General features: G+C 36.2%; 1 protein-coding gene across 2 annotated transcripts; it reads right to left on the reverse strand.

Annotated features, from left to right (window-relative positions):
* Positions 1-414: 414 nt before the first annotated feature.
* On the reverse strand, positions 415-23,921 carry LOC120079583 (DNA-directed RNA polymerase 3, chloroplastic). 2 transcript variants are annotated; one of them, XR_005482273.1, is made up of 20 exons: positions 23,045-23,921; positions 21,799-21,999; positions 21,574-21,707; positions 21,188-21,257; positions 20,976-21,034; positions 20,684-20,801; positions 16,275-16,388; positions 15,766-15,894; positions 8,121-8,537; positions 7,700-7,750; positions 6,706-6,776; positions 5,725-5,809; positions 5,431-5,583; positions 3,843-3,917; positions 3,623-3,712; positions 3,311-3,358; positions 3,115-3,229; positions 2,245-2,348; positions 1,141-1,479; positions 415-1,067 (listed from the first exon to the last, which is right to left on the reverse strand). XR_005482273.1 is itself a non-coding variant. In XM_039033816.1 (19 exons), exons 1-19 carry the CDS (start codon positions 23,837-23,839, stop codon positions 1,369-1,371), a joined length of 2,940 nt encoding a protein of 979 aa, XP_038889744.1. In that variant the 5' UTR covers positions 23,840-23,921; the 3' UTR covers positions 415-1,368. The 2 variants fall into 2 exon arrangements, 1 of the variants encoding a protein (XP_038889744.1); XM_039033816.1 differs by having other exon boundaries at positions 415-1,479.
* Positions 23,922-24,553: the final 632 nt, after the last annotated feature.

A 24,553-nucleotide genomic window follows, 5' to 3' on the forward strand; every position in this document is an offset into this window, starting at 1 on the left:
TCATTTTTGGGTTAAGTTTGGCTCTTTGATTGATGAAATAGATTTCTTAGACCCCATTTAGTAACTATTTGGTTTTTTATTTTTTATTTTTGAAATTTAAACTTATTTCATCCATATTTCTTACTTTCTTCAGCATAATTGTTGAATTCTTAGCCAAAATTCTAAAAACAAAAGCTACTTATTGTAGTTCTCAAATTTGGCTTGATTTTTTAAACTATTAATGAAAAGTAGATAACAAAAGAAGAAATTTGAAAGTAATAGTATTCATAGGCTTTATTTTAAAAACAAAATTGTTATCAAACGAGGCTTTAAGAATTGTTTGATATTAGTTTGGTTGAGATGTTTATAATTTAAATCAAAATTTCCTTATTATCTATACAACAAACGTATACGTGTGAATTTAAACTTTCAATCTTAAAGAAAGGAGTAAATACGTTATCAAAATAAACTTGTTTACATGTTGCCATTAACAAATAATTTTAAAATAATTAATCTAAAGAAACTGTAACAATAATATAACTGGCATTTTGTTATTGTTTAAGTAAAACAATATCTGATTGATTAAGGATGGCAAGGTTGAACTGGGGCTTCTCCATCCCTGAGGAAAATTTCATCCCACATCTCCAACTTTGAGGAATGAGGACGAGTTCAAGATTTTCTACAAGAAAAGTTTCCACATACCTGGCTTTAAAATTAGTGGTCAAACTGGATGCTCAGCAATTAAGAAAATTGTATGATTAAAAAATGTTTAAATATAACTTGGAGGGCTCAAAAAGATAGCTTGCTTTAATTATTGAAAGAATATGGTACATAGTTTACTAGGGAACCTATACACATACACAAAATGAAGGCTTCTAATAGCTCACATTCCTTTCTAATTGAAAACAAAGGCTTTCTAATACCCTGCTTTTCCTTTCTAATTGATACTGAGTAAATTTTATACATTAAGATATGGGAGAAAAGAATACTCATCTGCAGCATGTAAGTGAACGCTCAAAGTCGGAAGTCAGATGAAAAAAGCTGCCAACTCCAAGATGCCTGCTCGAGTCTCGGTCTCGGCTGAATTACTGTCAGCTCATAGATAGCGTGAGTATCCATCAAGATCTGCTAGAGAGACAACCCGAGAAAACGTTCATTTACCTGAAAGCAGGATGTTTATAGTGTGCTGACAGGATTGCAGAGCAAGAAGAGCTGAGCAACAAATTGGAATGCTTTCGCCATTCCTGCCACGATCAAAGCAGCTCTGGCCTTCGCGCTTCCTGTTTCTTGTATCAGCTTTACATCTACTACTTAAAATTGTTTCCTATACAAGTTTTCACTAAATCTTGTTTCTGCAGAATGTCATGCCTGCTGTTGGGCTGCGAAGAATCAGTTGAAGAAGTAAGGAGACTTAAGAACCTCTTGCAAGTCAAAATCGCCTCTCTCAGGAAGGGAAGGGAATGTCAACCCTGGATATGTTGTTTCAAAGCCTTCGAGCAACTGGCAAGAAAACAAAATAATTTCTTATAATTTATCTAGGTATATAGTTAATTGATCAAAATTCAACCAGGAAAAAGTCCAAAAATCAAACAAGGTCGAGAAACAAGTGTAAAGTATATCAACTTTTATTACATTTACGCATCCACTTCCCTTTGGTCAACCCCACAAAAATAAAAGAAACAAAAAAATGAAAGTAAAAAAATTCAAACAAACACGTTGAAAAAAATGAATTAATCGTAGCAATTAAATGAGAGAGCTTTTCAATTGTAATAATGATGGAAAGGCTATAATAACAAAAGAAAATAATTTTGTGTGAATTGTGCACACCAAGAAGCATCGAAGTTGCACATTTAGACGAAAAGAATCAAAAGAACAGCAGTTATCCTCAAAAGTCCAACTGTTTCTTTCTTTCTTTCCTTTCAAAGATTCCACAAAAACCCTCATTTGGGTAACTTATGTCTAATTCAAATACCAATAAAATAGTCTCTCTTGACAATTAGTAAGGTGGGCAATGAGCTGATTATCACAAAAAATTACAACTGAAAAATATCTGCAGAATACGTCAAAAAGTGTAAAGTAGTGGAAATACTTGTCACCACAGAGGTTAAAATATAACTTTTGGAAGTATGGGGACTGTTACACAAAATACACCTGTAGGCATATTGGTTTCTAAAAATAAAAGTTTGGACTCCTTAAATATAGACTGAATTTCTTAATTGCTGGTAGAAGCTCTTCCCATTAGAAACTTAATAACAGCATACTTACACTTTCAAGAACTGGCATATTATAAAGCTCCACAAATTTTTCCCTTAGTATCAGATTCATCTGGTCTACATCACAGGCATGTGTCCAGAAGGAGTCATGCACCCCTGAAACAGAAGTACTTGGCTAGGTGAGGTGAGACTGAGAATACATTAACAGATTTTAATTCTCGAAAGTTATCATTCTCGAAAATCATTAAGACCAAATGAATTAACATTTATTTGTGACAACATATCGATAAAATAATAATATACTCTGTTGCTCGTGCACCTTGTTCGTTGTTCTACTTCTCATTTTCTTTACTGGATATTCTATATAACTACTGACGTCAAATAATCTATTGATAGATAAACTGTTTGAGGAATAATTCAATAAGGTCCACAACAGTTGCTTTAGTTGACCACACCACCAACAAATGGCGCAATTGAATTATGGGTTTTAGAACACATATACCTTGCAATGGACTGGAAGCTCGCTTAGAATTAGAGTAAAAATTATAAGTGCTCCGTGCTACTTATCTATGAGTTTACTGCTGACCCCGTAATAGTACAAGCAGCACAAGTTAATGGGGAGCACACATCATTGTATAATCTCTCCATAATTATGTGGCTTCATTTGGTTTTGGGATAGTGCACTTGAATATTCCATAGATTTGTTGCACAAATTAGAAGTCGTTGCCATGAACAGGGAAGGATTAATACCAAGAAAATTGACAGTCTAGTAAGATCTCTAAATGATTGAGCTAATGCCTTAATCCACCAAGTTCATGTGAATTATATCTTCAAGTTATTTCCAATTGACAATTTTCCCTTCCCCAGTGCGAAGATTATTCAATGGTCAAGGATCTGCTCTGATAAACCGGAAAAAACTAACCTGCAAAACGTAAGCCAGCATCTCTACAGGCAACAGCAGTGAGCATCATATGTGAACCATCCAGTGAGTGTACAAAATTGGGAGGAAATGCAGTTCTCTGCTTTCTAACATCCACCTGGAAATAATGTAACAGTCAAATAAGGTCAATGACAATCTGGAGAATATCATATGATTCATGACCAGTGACTAAGCTTACCGAGTTACCCTCTCGTCGTAATGCCAAAACTTGAAGAGATGTCCTAATCTGCAGCACAAAAATAAAAACTGATGACTGTCTTCCTTAATAAGGATGCTTGCAGTTAGATTTTAGATAATCGACCACAGTTCTTAGGCCAGTATACAAGTATATTCATGTACAGAGCACAAAAAATGAATTCAAATGCTCAGGAACTAAAAAACTATTATCCTCCTAACTCTGCACCACTAACGCTATAAAATCTCCCATGCCCATTACACCAGAGTTCTGTACGCTTATATAGCTGTAAGATTCCACAAAGCAGTTACTCACAAGATGCCGTTCACTTTTATAGTAAGGTTGTACCACAGGGAGACCAAGGGGAGTGGTCCAACGCACAGGCTGGTTATCTGCAGCAATTACCTTCAAGAATGACAAATTTAACAATCAAAACTTCAAGTGACAGTTAAAAGGAATGCCCAAAGTATGTCATTTTATGTAGATAGCAAGTAGCCTACCATCCAGAAGGCCAGAACAAGTCAGAATGGCATACCTTAGCACAATCACCAAGCCAACCCATTATCCCACGTGCAGCTTCAAATATCTCTCCAAGTGCAGCCAACGTCACCTATAAAGAAGGTTATAATAATATTAGACATGGTCACCATTTTGGAAAACAAAAATAATAATAAAAGAAAGAAAGAAACCGTTCCCATTTATTAAAGGAAGAGGTAGAAAAGTAAGGACCAAGGAAATAAAACATCTCCCAGCCCCAACCTAATCCACTGGGCATTAAATAAAGAAAAAAGAAAATCCAAAGGTTAACAAAATAAAGAGGGAAAGTTACAAAACTCCCCTTGTAATACCCTCCAAGTGGAGGCATTATGCTGCAAAATATACAAGCACACACACATAAACTCCATTAGCTCTAAACTGATCTTGAAATATTCTGTTCTCTCTCCAACGAGAGGAGAAAAATCCTTGCACTAAATCGCATTCCTTTATGTAACTCTCACCTTACCACAAAACCACTAGACAGGATTTTGGGGAGATGAGCATAAGGACTCCAACAGCAAGGGGGCTAAGTGAAGACCAGCAAGGGTCCGGAGGTCTTCATCCAAAGTATGATTAAGGTAAATTTTGAGACTGACGTAAGAGATATATCCTCTATAGCCTAGGTCAGGTATTCGTGATCTGGAAACCTAGATCATTACTCCGACCAGAAAGCTTCACAGCAAAGACTTGTGGGGATTTTCAATGGTGGATTCGCCTAGGTCAGGATTTTTCTTTCATTTCTCTCTCTCTCTCTCTCTCTCTCTCTCTCTTTTTTTTTTTTTTTTTTTTTTTTTGGGGAGAGGGGGGTGTTCAAACTCTTGTAAGCTAGGGACACGGACAACACAAAAAAAGTTATGGCTGTTGGCTGTCAATGTTACGAGCAAACAAATCAAGACTGGTGACTCATCTTCACACTTCTTTACCAAATATTCCCTTACAATGAGGTTCAAAGGAAGTCTTAGTTTTAAACACTGATGGATTAGCCACGGTAGCATAAACACTGATGATGTTCTCCTAAAAAAGGCTCCATGGATTATATCTACCCCGAGCTGGTGTGCCCTATGTCATCAAACAATGAGACTATTATGAACATCTTGGTTTTCTGTGATTTTGCACAATCATTTTGGAGGAGAATATTATCCTACTTCAATTACAACATGGTGTTCCTAAATGACCCTCTCATTCTTTTAAATATGCTCCTTATTGACCATCCCTTGAAGAATGAGATTGAGACTACATGGACTTTCATCATTAAAGGCTTCTTATGGCTCCTATGGAACAAGCGAAATTGCCACATTTTTTAAGATAGAGTTAGATTTCACGGACTTTTTAGATCACGTGTTATATACTTCGCTTTCTTGGTGTCTGATTTTTGTAATTACAATCTGACCTCCCTTATTACAGAATGGAAAAGTAATATGTAAGTCCCATGGCGCTTTCGCCTATTTGTAATTTCATTCAATCAATGAAATTAATATTATCATTTCCCATTATTATTTTAAGTATGAGAAATTCAATTTCCAAAACAACAATGCTAATCTATCCGTATAATGATGTACTTGATCCCCTATTAGTAAGGTACTCACTTTAGCAGCATAACAGGCCGCTCTAAACAGTAGTCGATCATCAGAAATAACGCCTTTCTCCTCTAGTCTTCTTTTAATTTGTTCGCGAGCACCAACATATGTGACACCATATACAGAAGTCATCACTGTCTGTTTCACCAGTTTGCGATCAACCTGAACCTCAAAAAGATAGACTAATTCAAAAAGTACGTAAATCTCAACAAGCAAAAAGTTTTAAAATCGGCATCTTCATAAAATATCTACTTTCAAGGGGAAATAAACTGTAGCTTGGTGGCTAAGCCAAGAAAGAAAAACCTGATCAATGAGGATCTTAGCCAGTAAAGCATTTGGATTTGTCGTTGGATCCTTGTTACCATCCCTGATCATGATAGTGTGAACCCTGTTGACCAATAATAGAAGTAAAACAAAAGTGGACAGATAAATTTTCACCAAAATATATACATATATATATAATGGGAACCAAGTTTTTATTGAAAAACATGAAAGAAAATACAAGGGTACACGAAAAAAAGATATATAAATAAATAACCTAACAAAAAGTCCAACTAACCACAAGGACCCCAATCCAAAACAATTACATCTAGCTAGTAGTATTGTAATTACAAAAGATCTTAGGAACGGAAGCCCTCACAGAGGTATTAAATTTAATCTGATCTTGTGTGGATAGGTAGCTAACCATTTTTTTCTTCCTTGTAAGAAACGGAATTTTAATTAAGAAGCTGTATAAAGATAAACAATCTCCCAAATAAGGAAGTTATACAAAGGCACTCCCCACTTGGCTAAATTGAAAGGGAGTTGAAATTACAAAAATCATTAAGGAGTGCATTGTCTCGACACTAGGAATCTAACCAAATCCCAGAAATCCTCTAGACCCTCACGCATCTTTAGAAGTCCTTTGGACGGCCAGAAAAAGTAAAGAAAAAGGATGATTAAAAAAAATCAACGAAACAAGTTGAAGTAAAAAAAAATCATCAAATAGGTGTTAACCAAAAGGGAACATTAGATATAGAACTTTTAGAAGTCATACAACGAATGGTCTCTCAAATTTCTCTTTCCAAAAATTTTCTTTCACTACTATCTCTGGCAGAAAAATTACCAGAACACATTTGCTTCTTGTTGGAAGTAATGACGCATGAGTAACAGGAATTTATTTTACAGGAAACAAAAAAAAAAAATTACAGGGCATTGATCTGTCAGTTACTGTACCACAAAAGTATACTGCTAACTGCTACCAGTAATGACTAAGTTGTCCTTGGATTGAAGACTTGAACATACCTGGCAGCAATTTCCGAGTAAACATCAGCAGGTTTTTCTCCAGCAACTAAGTTTACAGCAGCTGCTTCTAACTGGAAATCCATAAACATACTCTTTTAGAATCTAGAATTTCGACATCAGCAAGTACACCACATGTGAAATGATAATAAGAGACTCCTGTGATAGATCAGCCATGCAGATCCTAATGAAAGAAGGAGCTTTTATTGCAACCTGGGTTCTTATTTTTCATAAACTATTAATGAAAACATTTAGGAGATAAAAGAAGCGGAAAATCCTGAAAAAGAACAGAATTGCTGATGCAAGACAAAAGAAATAAACTTTGAAGCCGAAAGGAAGATAGTGACATTATCACATTATAATTTACCGTCACTAAATATATTATTTGACGACTCATGAAGAAGTTGAGGGAATTACTGATACTAATTTTAATTTTTTGTACGAACAATCATAAAATAAGGAAGGAATGTCATGGGTAATGCAAAGGGAATTATTTTAAAAGGCAAAACTGCTGAAAATATTTACAAATAATAGCAAAATATCGTAGTCTATCTGCGATAGACCGCGAGTGAAATTTTACTATTTTTGTAAATATTTTGGTTCATTTTCCTATATTTGAAAACAGCTCTAATGTAACCAAGGTTATATCTTCATAATTATGGTGTGAGCACAATCAACGGATTTTCGAAGGCAAGAGCAAACCTTGGGAGGAGTGTTTTGATATTGCCAAGTTTAAGGCCTCCTTATGGTGTTCTCTCTACAATTCCTTTGAGTCTTAGTCTCCTAATAATATTTATAATAATTGGGATGCTTTTATTCGTTCAATGTAGTCTTTTTGACTTCTTGCTCTTCTTCAGTCCCTTGTGAGTAGTGAGTTTGTATCTCTTTGAACTCATACTCTTTTACATCATATCAATTAAATGCTTGATTCTTGTTTTAAAAACATAATAATAAATAAGGAAGGAATATGAGGATGGGAAAGATTATTTGGCCTTACAGTGTCTCTTCCCAAAGCTGCATAGTGCTGTAAGCCATTGCATGACCCATCCTGAAAAATCATGACTTTTAAGCTGTCATTACATTGCTCAAATGAAGAAATATATATCGAGCAATGTACAAAAGATGAGAGATATCAAGTTCAAACAAAGATAGCAAATAATCTAGATTTTTCTGGGAATGACGACTTATTTCAAATAAAGATACAAAATATAGACGATCTTCCTTGATGAAAATTGTAAAGCCAAGGAGGTATGAGATGGAAAAAACATCTTGTACAGGAATATACTTGACTTCAAGAAGAACAATGGAAGAAGAATGTTTATAAGAAATCATCCAACAGATTATCTCGACACAAATGTCACAAAACTGATTATACAGACACGTGAAAGTTGTATCTGAGGGGAAAAAAGGAATACCACCTGATGGATTGGCAGATGGGAAATGACAGTGTGAGGTGATGAGCTCTTTAGGGCTTCGGATAGATTGATACAAGCGGCCAAGCATTGGAAAGGATCTTCAGCAGTTAACCACCAACGATCTCCATTAACTGGGTTACTTGCAGAATCAAATATGCTATCCAGATGGTCATCCACAAATGCTACACGTCTGTCATAGGAAAGTTTTTCAACACCACCAGCATACAAATTAGCTAAATGTATCTTTAGCCAACGCAAACCAGACTTTCCCAAAGGTCGTCCTTCAGCAAACTCGAGGACTCCTCGACAGAGATCAGAACTCAAGTGATTTAGATGTGGATGCATTGGGTAAGCTCGGCCACGAAAATCAAGATTATGAGGGTAATAAAAGCCTTCCTCATCCTTCATTCTGCGAGCAACCTAGCTCAAGGCAAATAACTGATTAATGGTATTTTAAATAATTATGTCCACAATAATGAAAAGTCTAGCATATACATAACATACTGAATTATTCATTTATTCTTAAAAGTTAAGATGGAAGTGGATGAAAATCACTAATCAAATTTCAGGACCATTGTTGGTATGTCCTTCAAATAATTCATAGAATTGGGATCTGTAGTTGATTGAAATCTCAAAAAATTTCAACAAAAAAGGGAAATAATTTATCTTCATGTGTAAGAACATCTGTAACGACGTTTATTGGGGGGATGGGCATAACCAATTTAGCATTTTTTTTAAAAAAAAAAATAAATAAGAAACCACACTTTCATTGAGAAAAAAATGAAAGAATTCAAGGGCATCCAAAAAGGCCAAGTCCACAAAAGAAGGGAGATATTACATTTAGCACATTTTGTTGAATATGGAAAATCTCCTCCTACCTTGTACATATGATTTTATTCCCTATAATTAGGGTTTATTTTTATTCTTACCATATGTACATTTTTTGACTGTTATAGGTTTTTCCATATTTAGCTATCATAGTTGTATATATAAGGGGTGCTCCCTCTTGTAAAATCATCACAAGAAATAAAAGAAAGAGTTATGTATTACAACATGGTATCAGAGCCCTCTCTTTGAATCTTTTCTATAGGTTTCACGTCCAAAACCATAGAAAAGAAAAACATAACATTGAAATCTCAAACATACCGTTTTCCTTGAAGCAGTGCATCAGATTCCTTGGAGCTTCACGTCCGAAGCAAATTCATACTCCAACTCTCATGAACAGCTGATACTAATCGAAGCATTCCCGGCCGAAAATACATTCTTCGACCGACGACCACGAAGCTCGTTCATCAACCGAAAGTCGTCAACTGTGGCTCAAAGTCGTCGACCATGGGTGCCGATTCTCGTAAGCGTCGTCTCCGATCGTGGGTGGCTGCTGATCGTGGATGCAGAGTGGTGATCGACTGCTGAACCGGGTCGATAAATATCGTAGGTTGGATCATGTTAAGGAGGATCGTGACGAGTCAAGCAATTTTTAACCTAATCGGGTCGGTAAGTTTTTGTTAACCCGGTCGGGTCGGGTTTGGAGAAATTTTCGGGTCTGGAGCATTTTTGGACCCAATTGAAACCAGGTCTGGAGTGGGTTTTTTGACAGAAACCGGGTCTGGAGAGTTTTTTTTATAAGTTTTCCTTTTTTTTTCCTATTTCATCCTTAATTTCTTGTTTTGCCATTCATCTATTTTTCTATGGCATCCATAAATTCTAACAATACTGAAGGGACCATTCTTCCAATCACTAATCACAAATGAAATAGAAGGAAATATCTACATTGGTCACAATCAGTCATGATGTTCATATGTGGAAAAAGAAAGGAAAACTACCTATCAAGCAAAAATCCTATCCTAGACCAAACTGATCAAAGATACAAGACATGGAAAACGGAAAATAATATCATGGCTAATCAACTCCATGACGACAAAGATTGGTGAAAGATTTTTACTCTTCTCAACTGCAAGCGAAATTTGGGAAGCAGCCCGTGAAACTTATTCTGACCAAGAAAATAGTCATTTGAAATTGAAGGAAAAATCCATGAGCTACGGCAAGGGGATATGCAAGTTACTCACTATTTCACTCAACTATCTCGCCTTTGGCAGCAACTGGATGTTTTTGAAAGCCATAAGTGGGAGTGCACTACAGATGAAGCTACATTCAAAAAGATAGTTGAAAAAAAACGAGTGTTCAAATTCCTGCTTGGCCTTAATAAAGAACTCGATGAGGTACGTGGTAGAATCTTAGCTATTAAACCATTACCTAACATCAGAGAAGTGTTTGCAGAAGTAAGAAGAGAAGAAAGTAGGAAGAAACTAATGTTAGGAGTGACTGCAAATTCTGAATCTGAAGGATCAGCCTTACTTGCTCGAAACCTTGGTAATTCTCGTGATAACCGTTACAATCGAAATCAGAACTACACAGGAATTGAAAACCAAGACCATGGTGTGAACACTGTAAAAAACCAGGACACACTAAAGAAGTGTGTTGGGATATTCATGGAAAACCTCCAGATTGGAAGCCCAACAAAGGTGCAGGAGACAAACGTGGCCTATCAAGCAAGTACATCATCAGAAGGTAACGTCAACCCTGAATATAATGTGTTTACTAAGGAGCAGTTGGACCTTCTCCAAAAATTATTCGGCCAACCGAAACCTACTCAAAAAACATCAGAAACCAGCGTAGCAACAATGGCACAATCAAGTAACTTTCTTTGTGCCCTTAATGCAACCAAAGAAAATTGTAGTACTTGGATTATTGACTCTGGTGCATCAGATCACATGACAGGTGACATCTCACTTTTAACTAACTACACACACTGTAACAGTCAAATTACTGTAAAGATTGCCGATGGTACCTATTCTAAAGTAATGGGAATTGGCAATGTGTTTGTATTTAAAGATCTAGTATTAGAGAATGTGTTGCATGTCCCAAATCTTAAATGCAATCTTCTTTCCATAAGCAAACAAACGTCTATGAAAAACTACAGTGCAACTTTCTACTCACATAATTGCATATTTCAGGATTTGAATTCGGGGAAGATGATTGGCAACGCTAAGGAAACCTCGGATCTCTACATATTTAATGCTCTTAAGCCACAAGTCAAGGAGTTAGGTCTTAGCAAATCTCGTTTTATTTCTAAAGACTATTATGATAGTGCATCTAGTACATCTAATTTTGTTGTCTCTAAAGATAATTATGTTAGTACATCTACTTTTGGCTTCTAAAGACAATTATGATAGTACAATAATGTTATGGCATAATCGTTTAGGACATCCTAATTTTCTATATTTGAAATGAATGTTTCCAGATATTTTCAATAAAAGTTCTCAGGTGTTTCAATGTGAGTCTTGTGAAATGGCAAAGTTGGCTCGATCCTCATATCCGGTAAGCGCATATAAACTCTCTTATCCCTTTTCTATGATGCATAGTGATGTTTGGGGACCTAGTAGAGTTCAAAATGTAACATGAGCTAAATGATTTGTTTCATTTATCGATGATCACACTAGACTTACTTGGGTATTTTTAATGAAAGAAAAATCTGAAGTTACTTCCATATTCCAGAATCTGTTTGCCATGATTCTCAATCTCTTTAACACCAAAATCTAAATCCTTCACACTGACAATGCTAAGGATTATTTTAACACTTCCTTGAAAAATTTTCTAAATGAAAAAGATATTGCCCACCTGAGTACATGTCCTAACACTCCCCAGCAAAATGGAATTGCGGAGAGAAAAAACAGACATCTCCTAGAAGTTTCTAGAGCTTTAATGTGTCACGCTAACACCCCCTATTTTTCTTTGGGGAGAAGCGGTTCTAACAGCCACCTACCTTATTAATAGAATTCCCTCTCGAATATTAGGCTTCAAAACTCCCTTACAAAAACTTAAGGAAGTATTTCCTCATGATAGATTATTTTCTCAGGTTCCTTTAAAAATATTTGGTTGCACAATTTTTGTCCAAGATCATAGACCCAATAGGAGTAAGTTAGATCCTAAGGCAATAAAATGCATCTTTCTCGGTTATGCTCCAAGCCAAAAAGGATACAAATGCTACTCACCAACTACAAAAAGGTTTTATACATCTATAGATGTAACCTTCTTTGAAACCCAACCTTACTTCAAAAAGCAAGACACCACTGAACCTTCCACCCTCATAGAACACGAAAAACCTCTGGAAAACGAAGGAAACCAAAAACTAGATCTCATTGAAGAGAGTGCTCCGTATGTTCCTTATATACATGAAATAGATATTCCCAATCAAAGCCCACCAGAAAGTAGGAAAGATCCTATAGTCTATACTAGAAGGAAGAACACCCTTGAACATGCACCAGTACTCAATCAAAATCCAACCGAAATACAGGAAAATCATGTCTCCAACTCCACAATTGAAACACCTACTGAAGACATTGATCTTCCTATTGCAAAACGGAAAGGGGTAAGAACCTGTACGATGCATCCCATCTAAAACTACCTGTCCTACAAAAACCTCTCTCCCAAATTTAAAGCATTCACAACTACACTATCCCAAGTTTACATTCCAAACAATGTCTATGAAGCCCTCAAGGACATTAATTGGAAGCTGTTGTATTAGACGAAATAAAGGCCTTGGAAAAGAACAACACATGGGAAATAACAGACCTACCTCCAGAAAAGAAAACAGTAGGATGCAAATGGATCTTCACCATCAAGTACAAGGCTAATGGAGAAATAGATAGGTTCAAAGCTAGACTCGTCACCAAAGGATTCCCCCAGTCCTATGGCATTGACTATCAAGAAACATTTGCCCCGGTGGCAAAATTAAATACTATTCGTGTCCTGTTTTCCCTAGCTGTGAATAATAATTGGATTCTTCACCAATTAGACATAAAGAATGCCTTCCTTAATGGAGACTTAGAAGAAGAAGTGTATATGGATATACCGGCCGGTGTAGAATCTACTCAAACTATAAATAAGGTATGCAAACTCAAAAAATCCCTATATGGCCTAAAACAATTTCCTAGGGCATGGTTTGATAAATTCTCAAGAGTGGTAAAGGAAAACAGATACTTACAATGTCAATCTGACCATACTCTCTTCATCAAACATTCTTGTACGAGTAAAATAGCAATTATCATTGTCTATGTAGATGACATTATCCTTACAAGAGACCATGAAGAAGAAATAAGAAATCTAATACTTCTCTTAGCCAAGGAATTCGAAGTAAAAGACTTAGGCAACCTTAAATACTTCCTAGGAATGGAAGTAGCCCGCTAAACAAGCTTGAGCATTTCTCAAAGAAAATATGTCCTTGACCTGTTAAAGGAAACTGGAATGCTTGGTTGCAAGCTTGCTAATACGCCAATTGACACAAATAATCACATAATCAAAGAAAACAATCACAAAATGGTTAACAAAGATCAATATCAAAGGCTAGTTGGAAAATTGATTTACCTAACTCACACAAGACCTGAAATCTGTTTTGTAGTTAGCTTTGTAAGTCAATTTATGAACAATCCAACAGAAGACAATATGCAAGCTGTATAAAGAATACTTAGGTACTTGAAAGGAACTCCAAGAGAGGGATTATACTTCAAGAAATCTAAGAGAAGAAACATCGAAATCTTCACAGATGCCGATTGGGCAAGCTCAAAAATAGACAGAAGGTCAACTTCCGGATATTGCACCATGGGGGAATTTAGTCACCTGATGAAGCAAGAAACAATCTGTAGTATCCAAGAGCAATGCCGAAGCAGAACTAAGAGCTCTAGATTAAGGAATGTGTGAAGGAATGTGGCTCAAAAGTATTGTATCTGAACTTAAAATCAAATCAAAAGAACCAATGGAGGTACACTGTGATAATCAAGCTACTATCAGTATCGCCAAAGACCCAGTCTATCATGATCGCATAAAGCATGTGGACATTGATCGGCACTTTATTAAAGAAAAAATTGAAAACAAAAGCATCTCACTCAACTACATACCTATCAAGAGGCAAATTGCTGACATACTAACAAAAGCCCTATTCAAGAATATGTTTGAAGACTTAAAAACCAAGCTGGACCTAATCAACATATATCGCCCAGCTTGAGGGGGAGTGTTGAATATGGAAAATCTCCTCCTACCTTGTACATATGATTTTATTCCCTGTAATTAGGGTTTATTTTTATTCTTACCATATGTACATTTTTTTTACTGTTATAGGTTTTTCCATACTTAGCTATCATAGTTGTGTATATAAGGGGTGCTCCCTCTTGTAAAATCATCACAAGAAATAAAAGAAAGAGTTATGTATTACAACACATTTGATCAGACCTCATATCCATTCAACAAGCTAGGCAGCTAAGAAGCACAAGACACTCCATTTTAAGGAGAGTGTTTGTGTCTTATTTTTATTTATTTATTTTAATTTCAGACAGACGGTAATCTTAATGATTTGGAGATGCTTGAATAGGCTACATTATCCCATCTTTTGTCCACTGTTAAGTTTCCTACCTTCTCCTGATGATTGATCCTGGTTCCTTGATCCATCTTCATCTTTTTCCCGTTAAATCTCTTATGGAAGACTTAGTGGGTATGGTTGAGGGTATGGTTGAGGCACTTGTGAAAAATCTTTATTCCATTATATGAACAGATCACTATCCTAAGAGAATTAAAATTTTTCTATGGAAGCTTAGCCTTGGTGCTGTTAATACTATTGATCACTTACAACGTCGTATGCCTTATATGTTTCTTCCTCCATCTTGGTGCATCATGTGTCAGAGCCATCATGAGTCCTTAACTCATTTATTGTCCTTATGCTTCTCAATTTTGGCATATTATTTTGGATGCTTTTGGCTAGTCTCTGGCATGTTCTAATAACATTTTTGACATCCATGTGTCACTTTCGGTGGGTCATCCTTTTGGTGGTACTAAAAAAATGGTTTGATTGGCAATTATGCATACTTTCTTTTGGACTCTTTGGGCGAGCGCCATGGATGTCTTTCAGAGATTCTTTTTCCTCTTTTGAAAAGTTTTTGGACTTGGTTTTGTCCACTGTTTTTTATTGGTGCAAAATTAAGCATTCATTTATTCATTTTAGTTTATCTTATTTAGTTTCCAATTGAAAAACGTTGTCATAAGCATCTATTGGGGTTGGGATTTCCCCTCATTTCATTTAACAACAAAATATTTCTTATCTAAATGAAACATGAAAGGAGGGAGGGGGGAAACAAAAAAAAAAAACAACAACAACAACAAAAAAAACAAAATTTCAGACACGTTTGGGACACTTCCTAGACACGCATGAATTTTTTTTTAAAGTGGAAATGGTCTAACCTTTTATGTTGGACTCAATTTTAAAGCCCAAATCAATAATATGTTAAACTAAGTTTTTTTTTTTAATTTTAAAGACAAAATTGAAATTAGAAACTTGAACGTTTCATCTCCTACAGTTGTTAATTAACTTGATAGTGCATTTAGTATTTTATGTTAAATTTATATATATCCTAAAAGAATACTGAATAATAATTAAAAAGAGTGTATCCCCAACATGTTCGTGTTCTAGTTTTTTGAAATTAGCATATCGAAGTGTCGTGTCGTGTTTGTGTCCGTATCTATGCTTCTTAGCTAGGCAGCATATTACATTTCTCAGGTAGAGGAAAGCTATCCTCATTCCAACTTTAGAAAAGAAACTTACCGAAAGCTTAAGTTCAACATCACATCGTTGGGAATGCAACTCTTGGTTGATTTTCTTTGCCTTCCTCATGCTCCATTTCCATTCTTGCATATCTGTCAAATCCCCAAGAGGCTTCTCTGGAATTGGAACCTACATGCCAATGAAGAGTGGATCAATCAACCACATAATAAGCATATAACCAGAAATTCATGCAGAATCCTTGTCCTAATAATAGCCATTATGACACAACCAAGAATTTTATTCACCAAGGACCAATTTTTTAACAGAATTTCACATTATATAACATTTTATTTTATGTGCAATATTCGTCATTTAATAAGCATGACCATACCTAGGCAAAAGAAAATATGAAAAGAGGAAGCATGGCCACTTATGAATGGAAATCCAAGTTAGCATTAAGCTTGACTATATTGTTACTGATATCCTATTATCCGATATGATACTAAGGAGAATACACTTTCACAGGGAAAATAATTGTTGGAATGGCTTTGGCAGTATCATGAGTTTACATCTTTTCGATCAACAAGGCCAGCTGTATTGCCACCTTGAGCCCAAATACTCTCCACCACACTAAGTACCCTTCTATTCACCCTCCACTTGGTGCTCCCTAGCATATCCAGCGCCTGTAAACAACCCATTTCAGCACATTATCAGGTTGACTCAACTATAAATATGATAGAAGCACCAAAGGAAACTCATAAGCCAAATAAAATAAAAAGATTGTGTCACCAACAAAAAAAAACTGCTAAAATGTCTTGTCAAATTCAAATTACCAATGCACTACCATATGGAAAAAACTTAGTGGTGTAAACCAAAGATTGATTTTTATTGGAAATGAAAACTCTCCCTCCAAGGGGGGAGGTGATATCTATTTATAGGAAAATTTTATTACAAGCAGTTATCAAAACAACTAACAATCTGTCCAACTAATTATTAACAAGCTGTCTAACTGAACTTTAAAACAGAAATTGTAAACAACTAACAATTATCAGCTTTATAAAACTAGTTGTACATCATATTCCACCCCCTAGGACTGGACTCGTCCTCGAGGACTTCTAATCTGCCAAGCAGAAGTCATCCAGAGCAAAGTATGGCTTCAGGTATGCGATGTTGAAGACAGGGTTTATGTGTAAGTCATTTGGTAGTTCTATTTTGTAAGCATTTGACCCATATTTCTCTAGTACTTTGAACGGCCCCAATTGTCTGTCTTTCAACTTGTTGTAGGTTCCCATAGGAAACCTTTAGATCTCTTATTTGGAATTCAACTTCGCTTCGTGACTTGTCTATTGCTTCTTTATATGATGAAGTACTTTTTTGCAAGTGATCATTGTTAAATTTGTATATATAATTGAATAATTTAGAGTACAAAGAACTACAAAATAAATAGACTCTAGTAGACCCAACAAAGGAAAGAAACAAAAAAGGAAAATATTAAGATGGAAAATACAAAATAGGAATAAAATCCTAATTTCCTTTTAACACCTTCCCACAAACTCAAGGTGGTAGATCGGCGAATAACTTGAGTTTGCAAAGATAACTTCCGAAACAAATCTGCAGATATCGGATGGAAATAGAAACCCACGAAGAACGAAAATATAAAGTAGGCTAGAAACAGAAACCCACGAAGAACAAAAACAAAGACTTCTAGACTAGAAACATAGATCCTCATACTGAGATCTATAATAAAACCTACAATAACTTCTAGGCTGAAAACAAAGATCCTCATATAGAGATCTAAAACAAATCCCAACGAACGACTAATTTGAAATTGGAACAAAAACCTTTGTGAAAAAGGAGATTTGCCATAATCGCAAATAAACCAAATTGGACCAACTTTAAACCAAACCAAATTGAGTGAATAAAACTAATTAAACTGAACCAAACTAGGATGACTGAAATAAACTAGACGGAGTAAACTGAACAGGATCGGACTGAGTTGAATGAACCAAAATAAACTGATTTGAACCACTCAAATGAACTGAACCAAACTGAAAAACTGGACCAAATGAGCTAAACTGAACCTGCTGAAACAAGTTTAATTGAACCAGATTGAAAACCGAAAGTAATTGAACCAAACTGAACCAAACTAAACTGAGAGTTCAATAATGAGGTAAATGTGGAAGAGTAACTCCCGGAAGTAGATCAATTTAATGTTTCGCATGGGAGGTAGTCCCTCGGGTTCTTTCATTAGCTGAGGGAATTCAGCAAATAGTTCTCGTACTTCTCTTGGAACTTCTTCAGTTTGTGCATTTATGGACTTTTCAACAACAAGTCCTAGGATATCAATCTCCCTTTCTTTCAAGAATGTTTTGCCACTTACAGTGGTAAACAAATGCTTGCTGTCCCCTTTCTTTCTTTCACTCCATCTTCAAGTTTCTTGTTCAAAGGGAGTAATACCACCTTTTTATCCATCCACTGGAATTTGTATGTGTTTTCTCTCCCCTTGTGCAAGGCTCAAGTGTCATATTGCCACGGCCTCCCTAGAAGTACATGACAAACATCCATCTCCATTACATTGCAAACTATTTGATCTTTATATCCACTCCCAATTGAAAGTGGAACGGTGCAAATTTCAGCTACTTGGGCTTCACCTCCTTTCTTTACCCACCCAATCTTGTAAGGACTAGGATGAGCCTCCACCTTGAGGTTTAGAGCAGCCACTAGCTTTTTCGAAACAAAATTTTTGGTACACCCACAATCAATAATCACATTGCACACCTTCCCGTTGATAGTGCATCTAGTTTTGAAAAGACGATGTCTTTGTTGATTGGTGTCTCCTTTTGGGGTGATTAAGACCCTTTGTAGAACATAAGAAACCCTATCTCCTTCATCCAATTCAATGAACTATGCTTCATCTTCACTGTTTTCACTACCCTCGAACACATTTTCTTCTTCATCTTCTAAGTAGGCAACAGTCTTGCGCTGGGGACATGAGTTGGAAAGGTGGCCAGCTTGGCCACAATGAAAGCACTTGCCCGAGGAAGGCCGGTTATAAGGGCCCCTTCTTGGGCTTTTTATCCTTCCCTTTAGCTAAGGAAGGTCGGTTTGACTGGTTTACTACCTTATTCACAGCAGTGGGCTTCTTACTCATGGATGCTTCCCAAGGTCCCTTTCTTGAAAAGTTCTTGGACCGAATTTCATTCATTTCCTTCACAGTTTCAGTAAAAGAAATGGCTTCGGATAAAAGATAAAAAGGTTGTAATTTTACCTTTTCCTTGATGTCATGCGAAGGCCACCAACAAACCTAGCAATGACATGTTGCTCATTCTCCATCAAATTAATCCTAGCTCCCAACCGATGGAATTCCTCAATGTATTCAGCGACTGACCGAGGGCCTTGTCTGCAATTTTGGTATTGATTGTAAAGAGCTTGTTCATAGTTATAAGGGAGAAAGTGTTCTTTCATCAACCGCTTCATCTTTTCCCACGACCGAACGGGTCTCTTGCCCAATTTCTTTCTATTAACCTCCGATTGATCCCACCAAGCTGATGTGCCAGCCTTCAATTTCAATGCCAAAAGTTAGACCTTCTTATTTTCGGGTGTATTCGTGTATGCAAAGAAGTGTTCCGTGTTCTTCAACCAATCCAAGAAAGTCTCTATGTCTTGCCTTCCATCATAAGTTGGTAAATCAATTTTCATCTTGTAATCGTGAGGGTCTCCTCTAACATCATATCTAACTTCTCTTCCCCTTCTTGGAAGAAGAAACTCATCTTCTTGATCATCTTCACTTGACGAGTCTCAATCTTGATATTATTGGTACCTTTCTTGAACAAAATATTGCCTTCTTGGTTTATCTAGCTGCTGTCTTTGGACTCTTAGAGGTCTTTCTTGAAGATTTTCCATGAATCTTGGTCCTCTCGTGCCACGCCTTCCCCTTCTTGCACAATGTCGGTTGAAGGCTAGACCTTCTTCATCATCTTGAGTTGGCGCTTCGACAAAATCTACCCTCCTCAAAAGTGCCACTATCGATTCTTGACTAGTAATCAATGTTTCTTGAATTCCCTCCAATGAATCTTTGATGGACAGCAAGCATGACGTCGTGGTTCTTGGAGAGAGGACGGATGTATCCTCCGCCTCTCATTCTTTCTGTGGGTTGTCTCCTTCTCTCGGGTGGAGGATTCTTCTTCCCACCATTTGCCCAGAATCTTGGAGCCGCTCCGATACCAATTTTGTGTAAACCAAAGACTGATTTTTATTGGAAATGAAAACTCTCCCTTCAAGGGGGGAGGTGATATCTATTTATAGGAAAAGTTTATTACAAGCATTTATCAAAACAACTAACAATTTGTCCAACTAATTATTAACAAGCTGTCTAACTAAACTTTAGAACAGAAATTGTGAACAACTAACAATAATCAGCTTTATAAAACTAGTTGTATATCGTATACTTCCTCACGTATGATTAAATGGGCTGATGCTCTAGAAGAACCATAACAAGGTAAATATATCATTGCAGGAACATGTTGAATGTTAAATTGCCAAACAATTTTATATCTCGAACCATTTAAAAATAATATTGCTTTTCAAGTCTAAATTGAAACATAGCTTTAAATAAGAAATGCACGATAATCACTGTGCGTGGGCCAGTGCACAATGGGACATGTGAAAAAGGTAAAAGATTTTGGGAGATCGAGTACAAACTCCATAGAAGCCACCTATCTAAGATATCATCCTATGAATTTCATGACAGCTAAGTATTGTAAAGTTAAAAAATTGTCTTGTGAGGTTACAAAGTGTACATAACTTGATCTAGACACTCATAAATGTCCAAAAAAAAAAAAAAAAAAAGGAGAAGGAGAAAAAAGAAAAGGACAATGAAAAATGAATCTGATGGGGGGGGGGGGGGGGGGGGGGGGGGTCAGATGAACAATAAACTAATTTCAAGTACGTTAAAAAGGGAAATTCAAGTTTTACAAACCTCAAATACTTTCTGCATCTGTTTCCCAGAAATGTTCTTCATGGCATCTTGTTGCCTACTTGATCCGTGAGTACGCATGACATAAGAAGGTAAGAAAAAGTGTCCACCTTTATCATACCTGTAAGTGTATTTCCATCACATAATCATAGCAAATATAAGATGCAATCTACAGGTGCCTCAAAGCACTCGGGATCTCTTATTAGCCAGATTTAAAGTATCTTTTGATGCAGTAACCAACAGCAAGTACCCAAAATATACAGTATAAAATGCACTTATTCAATTTGCTCCATACCCTTTCCATTTTCTAGGAGGAACCAACATAGGGATGTAAGGAATTAACATATGCTTAGCCTGCATTTAAAGACAGAAAGTAATAGTTCAGAAAAGAAAATTCAAGGAGCAGAAAAAGTTCCATTTAAGAATATGTCACTTTATTCCTTTAATTTTCTAAGGTAGTGGTGGGGTGGGGGGTGTGCGTTGGGGAGGAATAACAAAGTCGCTTACAGTTCTGTCAAGCCCAGCAAGAACTATCGGATCACATTCAATAACTCCATAATTCTTCACAATATTCTGCCTACAAGCACCAAAAAAATGCAAAAGCATGATAAGCTGTTCAGAAAAAACTGCCATGAAAAGAGTTGGGTACTTGATCCTGTCAAGCAGCAGCCATCCACCCAGCTCACCCACTCCAAAAAGGGGGGGAAGGGAAAAGAAAACCCAAAGAAGGATGACAAAAACCAGCACCAAATATCCCCGACTCATTGCTTTATAACATTACCTACTGTGCATAATCTAATGAAAAAATAGGAGGTTGATTAAATGGACCATAATTGGTAGCTTGGTTGTCAATTTGTAAGAAATGGAAAATGGACAGAACAAATAAATCTCACCCTGGAGTTTTTGCAACAGGTTTAAACCTATGCCAGAATGCAGGTCGAATATCAGGTGGACTGTCAGCTGACTGGCTAACTGGAGGTTGGATGAAAGCTGATTCAATTAACAATTCTATGAGACGACTTCCTAGCTGCAAAGTATGATTGGTAGAGAAGCCTTACAAATATGGTATTGAATTGATTACATCAAATCATATAAGATAACAGATGGTAGCCACAAACCTTAGCCTGGGTGTCTCGACCCCAAGCCTTAAATTCTTCTTTCTTCAACAACTTTTGGACCTCTTTCAGTCTCCTTCTCCTAATTAGACCATTAACTCGTTTCCTCAATACCTCTTTCTCCTTGCTCAAACACTCAGTATCAGCTGGAACCTTTGTTCTCTGGTTACTCCTAGCCTTGTCCAGAAAGCTCTGAATTCTAACCTGGGTTAAATTTCAGAGGAAGAGTCATGCCCTTTACACAATTATTTATTGATGATGGCTTAGGAGTACTGAGAAAAGAGCAACAATTCTTGCTCGAGAACTTGTTAAAGCAGAAGAGTCAAATTACAGTGATTTAAACTCACAAACTATTGTTCAGTAACATGTCAAATCAATATTGGAGTCATTTTGAAATTTATTTAAGACGGCCAAATCATAGAACTAAAATCTATTGTTTGTTATGCAATTAAACTGAACCTATATCTATATCCACGGACTTCTGTATTTAAACACTTTGGTTGAATACATTGCAGTCTGCTCGTAGATGGCATGATGAATAACTAGGCAAGCAGAACATAACAAATGTGCTTGGTAAGAATAGAGAAGCATTTTCAGGATACCAATAGGAAGGGGAAAAACAAAGAAAAAGGTTTATAAATCCACTCTTTACACGATAAACCATACTCCTAAGTTACAAAATTGTTGCAATACAATTAAACAATACTGTTATGACTCCATTCATGATTTAATTTAGCTATAACAATTTCACAAGTCTGAGGTAGAATTGCAACTGTACTCTAGTTTAGAGTTGTCCAAATGAGTTATGCATTTTTTCAATCCAGAGTGACTACTTACCTAGGATTTAATATCCTACAAGTTTTTTGGACATCCAAATATTGTAAGGTCAGACAGACAGATTGTCCGACCAGATTAATCAAGATACACGTAAGCTGACTCGAACACTCACAAATATTAAAAAAAAAGGTGTGCATTTTTCAAGCTACAGTGACACTAACTGACTCTAGAAATAGTGTTTTATTACAACAAGTTTATAAATTCTAGGTGTACTAACTGACTCTAGAAATTAGTGTTTTATTACAACAAGTTTATAAATTCTAGGTATAATCTCTTATGGCACGTATGCCTTTTTGTAATTTCATACTATCAATGAAATTATGATCGAAAATTTCTCATTAAAAAAAAAAAAATAGTAATAGCTCATTTAAAATATCATCTTAAGAGAAAGCAAAAAATCTTCCATGCTCACCTCCTGCTCTATAGCACCACCAATCTGAACCGCAGCCTGAACGACCTGAACACAGCCATCCTGCTGTGCCACCATCAACAATCCCATCATCTTGTACATCACAATAACCGCCATCTTATCCGCAGATAATAACTCTATATGAGGCGCAAATGCCGCCTTCTGCTTCTTACTCCGCTGCGTTTTTTGCTCTTTCTCTATAGCCTGCTTCAATGGCTCAAACCAACCCAAAAACAACGTCTTCACATAAGGCAAATTCGGTGCTAATTTTTTCTCGCACATTTCTCTTTCTAACTCCTTGTACTCCTCAACCATCTTCTCCCAAGCCTCTGTCTCCGCCTTAATTTGCCTCCTCCTCAGCAAATTATACTTCCTCTTCTCAATTTCCATATATTCTAACTTCACTTCCTTTTGAACGCTTTTGTAAAGCCCCTTCAGGAACAATGAAGCTATCCATGGCGGATCCTGAATGAAAATTCTTTGGGATGATTCCCCTCGAGTAATCTGGCGAACTTCGCTCATGGGTATCTGCAAATTCATGGAACCGTCGAGAGTTTCTGTGAAATTTTCTTGAACTGAATCAGCTAGAGGTTGAAGTTGGACTGGTTCGGAAGTGGAATCGAAGTTAATGGGGAAAGAAACAGAAGAAAGAGGAGAATTTGAGAGGGAATTGAAGGTTGAAATGAATGATAAGTGGGTTTTTCTTTCGCACTTGCATCTCTTGGTGGGTTTCTTCCATGCATTGCCGCCATGAATCGGAGCTTGAAGTGTTGGGAAGAAGGAGGCGGCAGTTGTCATTTCTTTTGAAGATAAAATTAAGGCATTGAGGAAGAGACAATACAGTCTATCGGACGAAGAACGATGAAACCCCTTCTTAAACCTCTTGCTCAACGTGACTATTTTTAAGATACTTTTTTCCCTTTTTTTCTTTTTCCAATTTCACCACAACCGTTAGTTTTATTTTAAATTTCTTGAAAAAAAAATAAATTAGGATATAGAAGGGGAAATATCCCCTTTTTTTCCTTTCTTTTTTCAATATGAATTTCAATCAAAATATCAATTTTTAAGGATATGAATGACGAAATCCAAAGTACAGAACCAACGTGTTATTTTAATGTATATTTTTGTAGAAAAATACCTGGTTGGTTTTTAGGCTTCGAGTTCAATTTTCATTTTATATTATTATACCTATAGGTTTTGAATTTAATTTCTATTTAATCCTTCAGAGACTATTTGGTAGTCCAACTCGAATTGAGTTGGGTAGGTAAAAAAAATTGGATCCGTGTTTGTTGCGTTGAAAAAATAAAATTGTGAGTTTAATAGTCCACTATTTTATCACTTTTCACTCTCAACTGTTTTCCAACATTTTTCATTATATTATTCGCCAAATTTACCATTTCTCTCTCTTATGTTTCTCTTTATATTTACTCCTTTCTAATATTCCCTTTTCTTCCTCAACTCCTCTTTTCTCTTTTTTTTTTTTTTCTATAGCCGTAAAAATTTTTTAGCCCA

Source organism: Benincasa hispida, chromosome 6, assembly GCF_009727055.1.
Source record: "Benincasa hispida cultivar B227 chromosome 6, ASM972705v1, whole genome shotgun sequence".
Lineage (NCBI taxonomy): Eukaryota > Viridiplantae > Streptophyta > Magnoliopsida > Cucurbitales > Cucurbitaceae > Benincasa > Benincasa hispida.

Excerpts from the sequence above, each read along its gene's own strand:
- LOC120079583 (XM_039033816.1), bottom strand. The coding sequence starts at position 23,839 with ATGACAACTGCCGCCTCCTTCTTCCCAACACTTCAAGCTCCGATTCAT. Across the intron at positions 6,777-7,699 it reads CAGCTTTGGGAAGAGACACT|TTAGAAGCAGCTGCTGTAAA; the intron begins GTAAGGCCAAAT and ends ATGGATTTCCAG. Across the intron at positions 5,810-6,705 it reads TACTCGGAAATTGCTGCCAG|GGTTCACACTATCATGATCA; the intron begins GTATGTTCAAGT and ends ATTGGTCAACAG.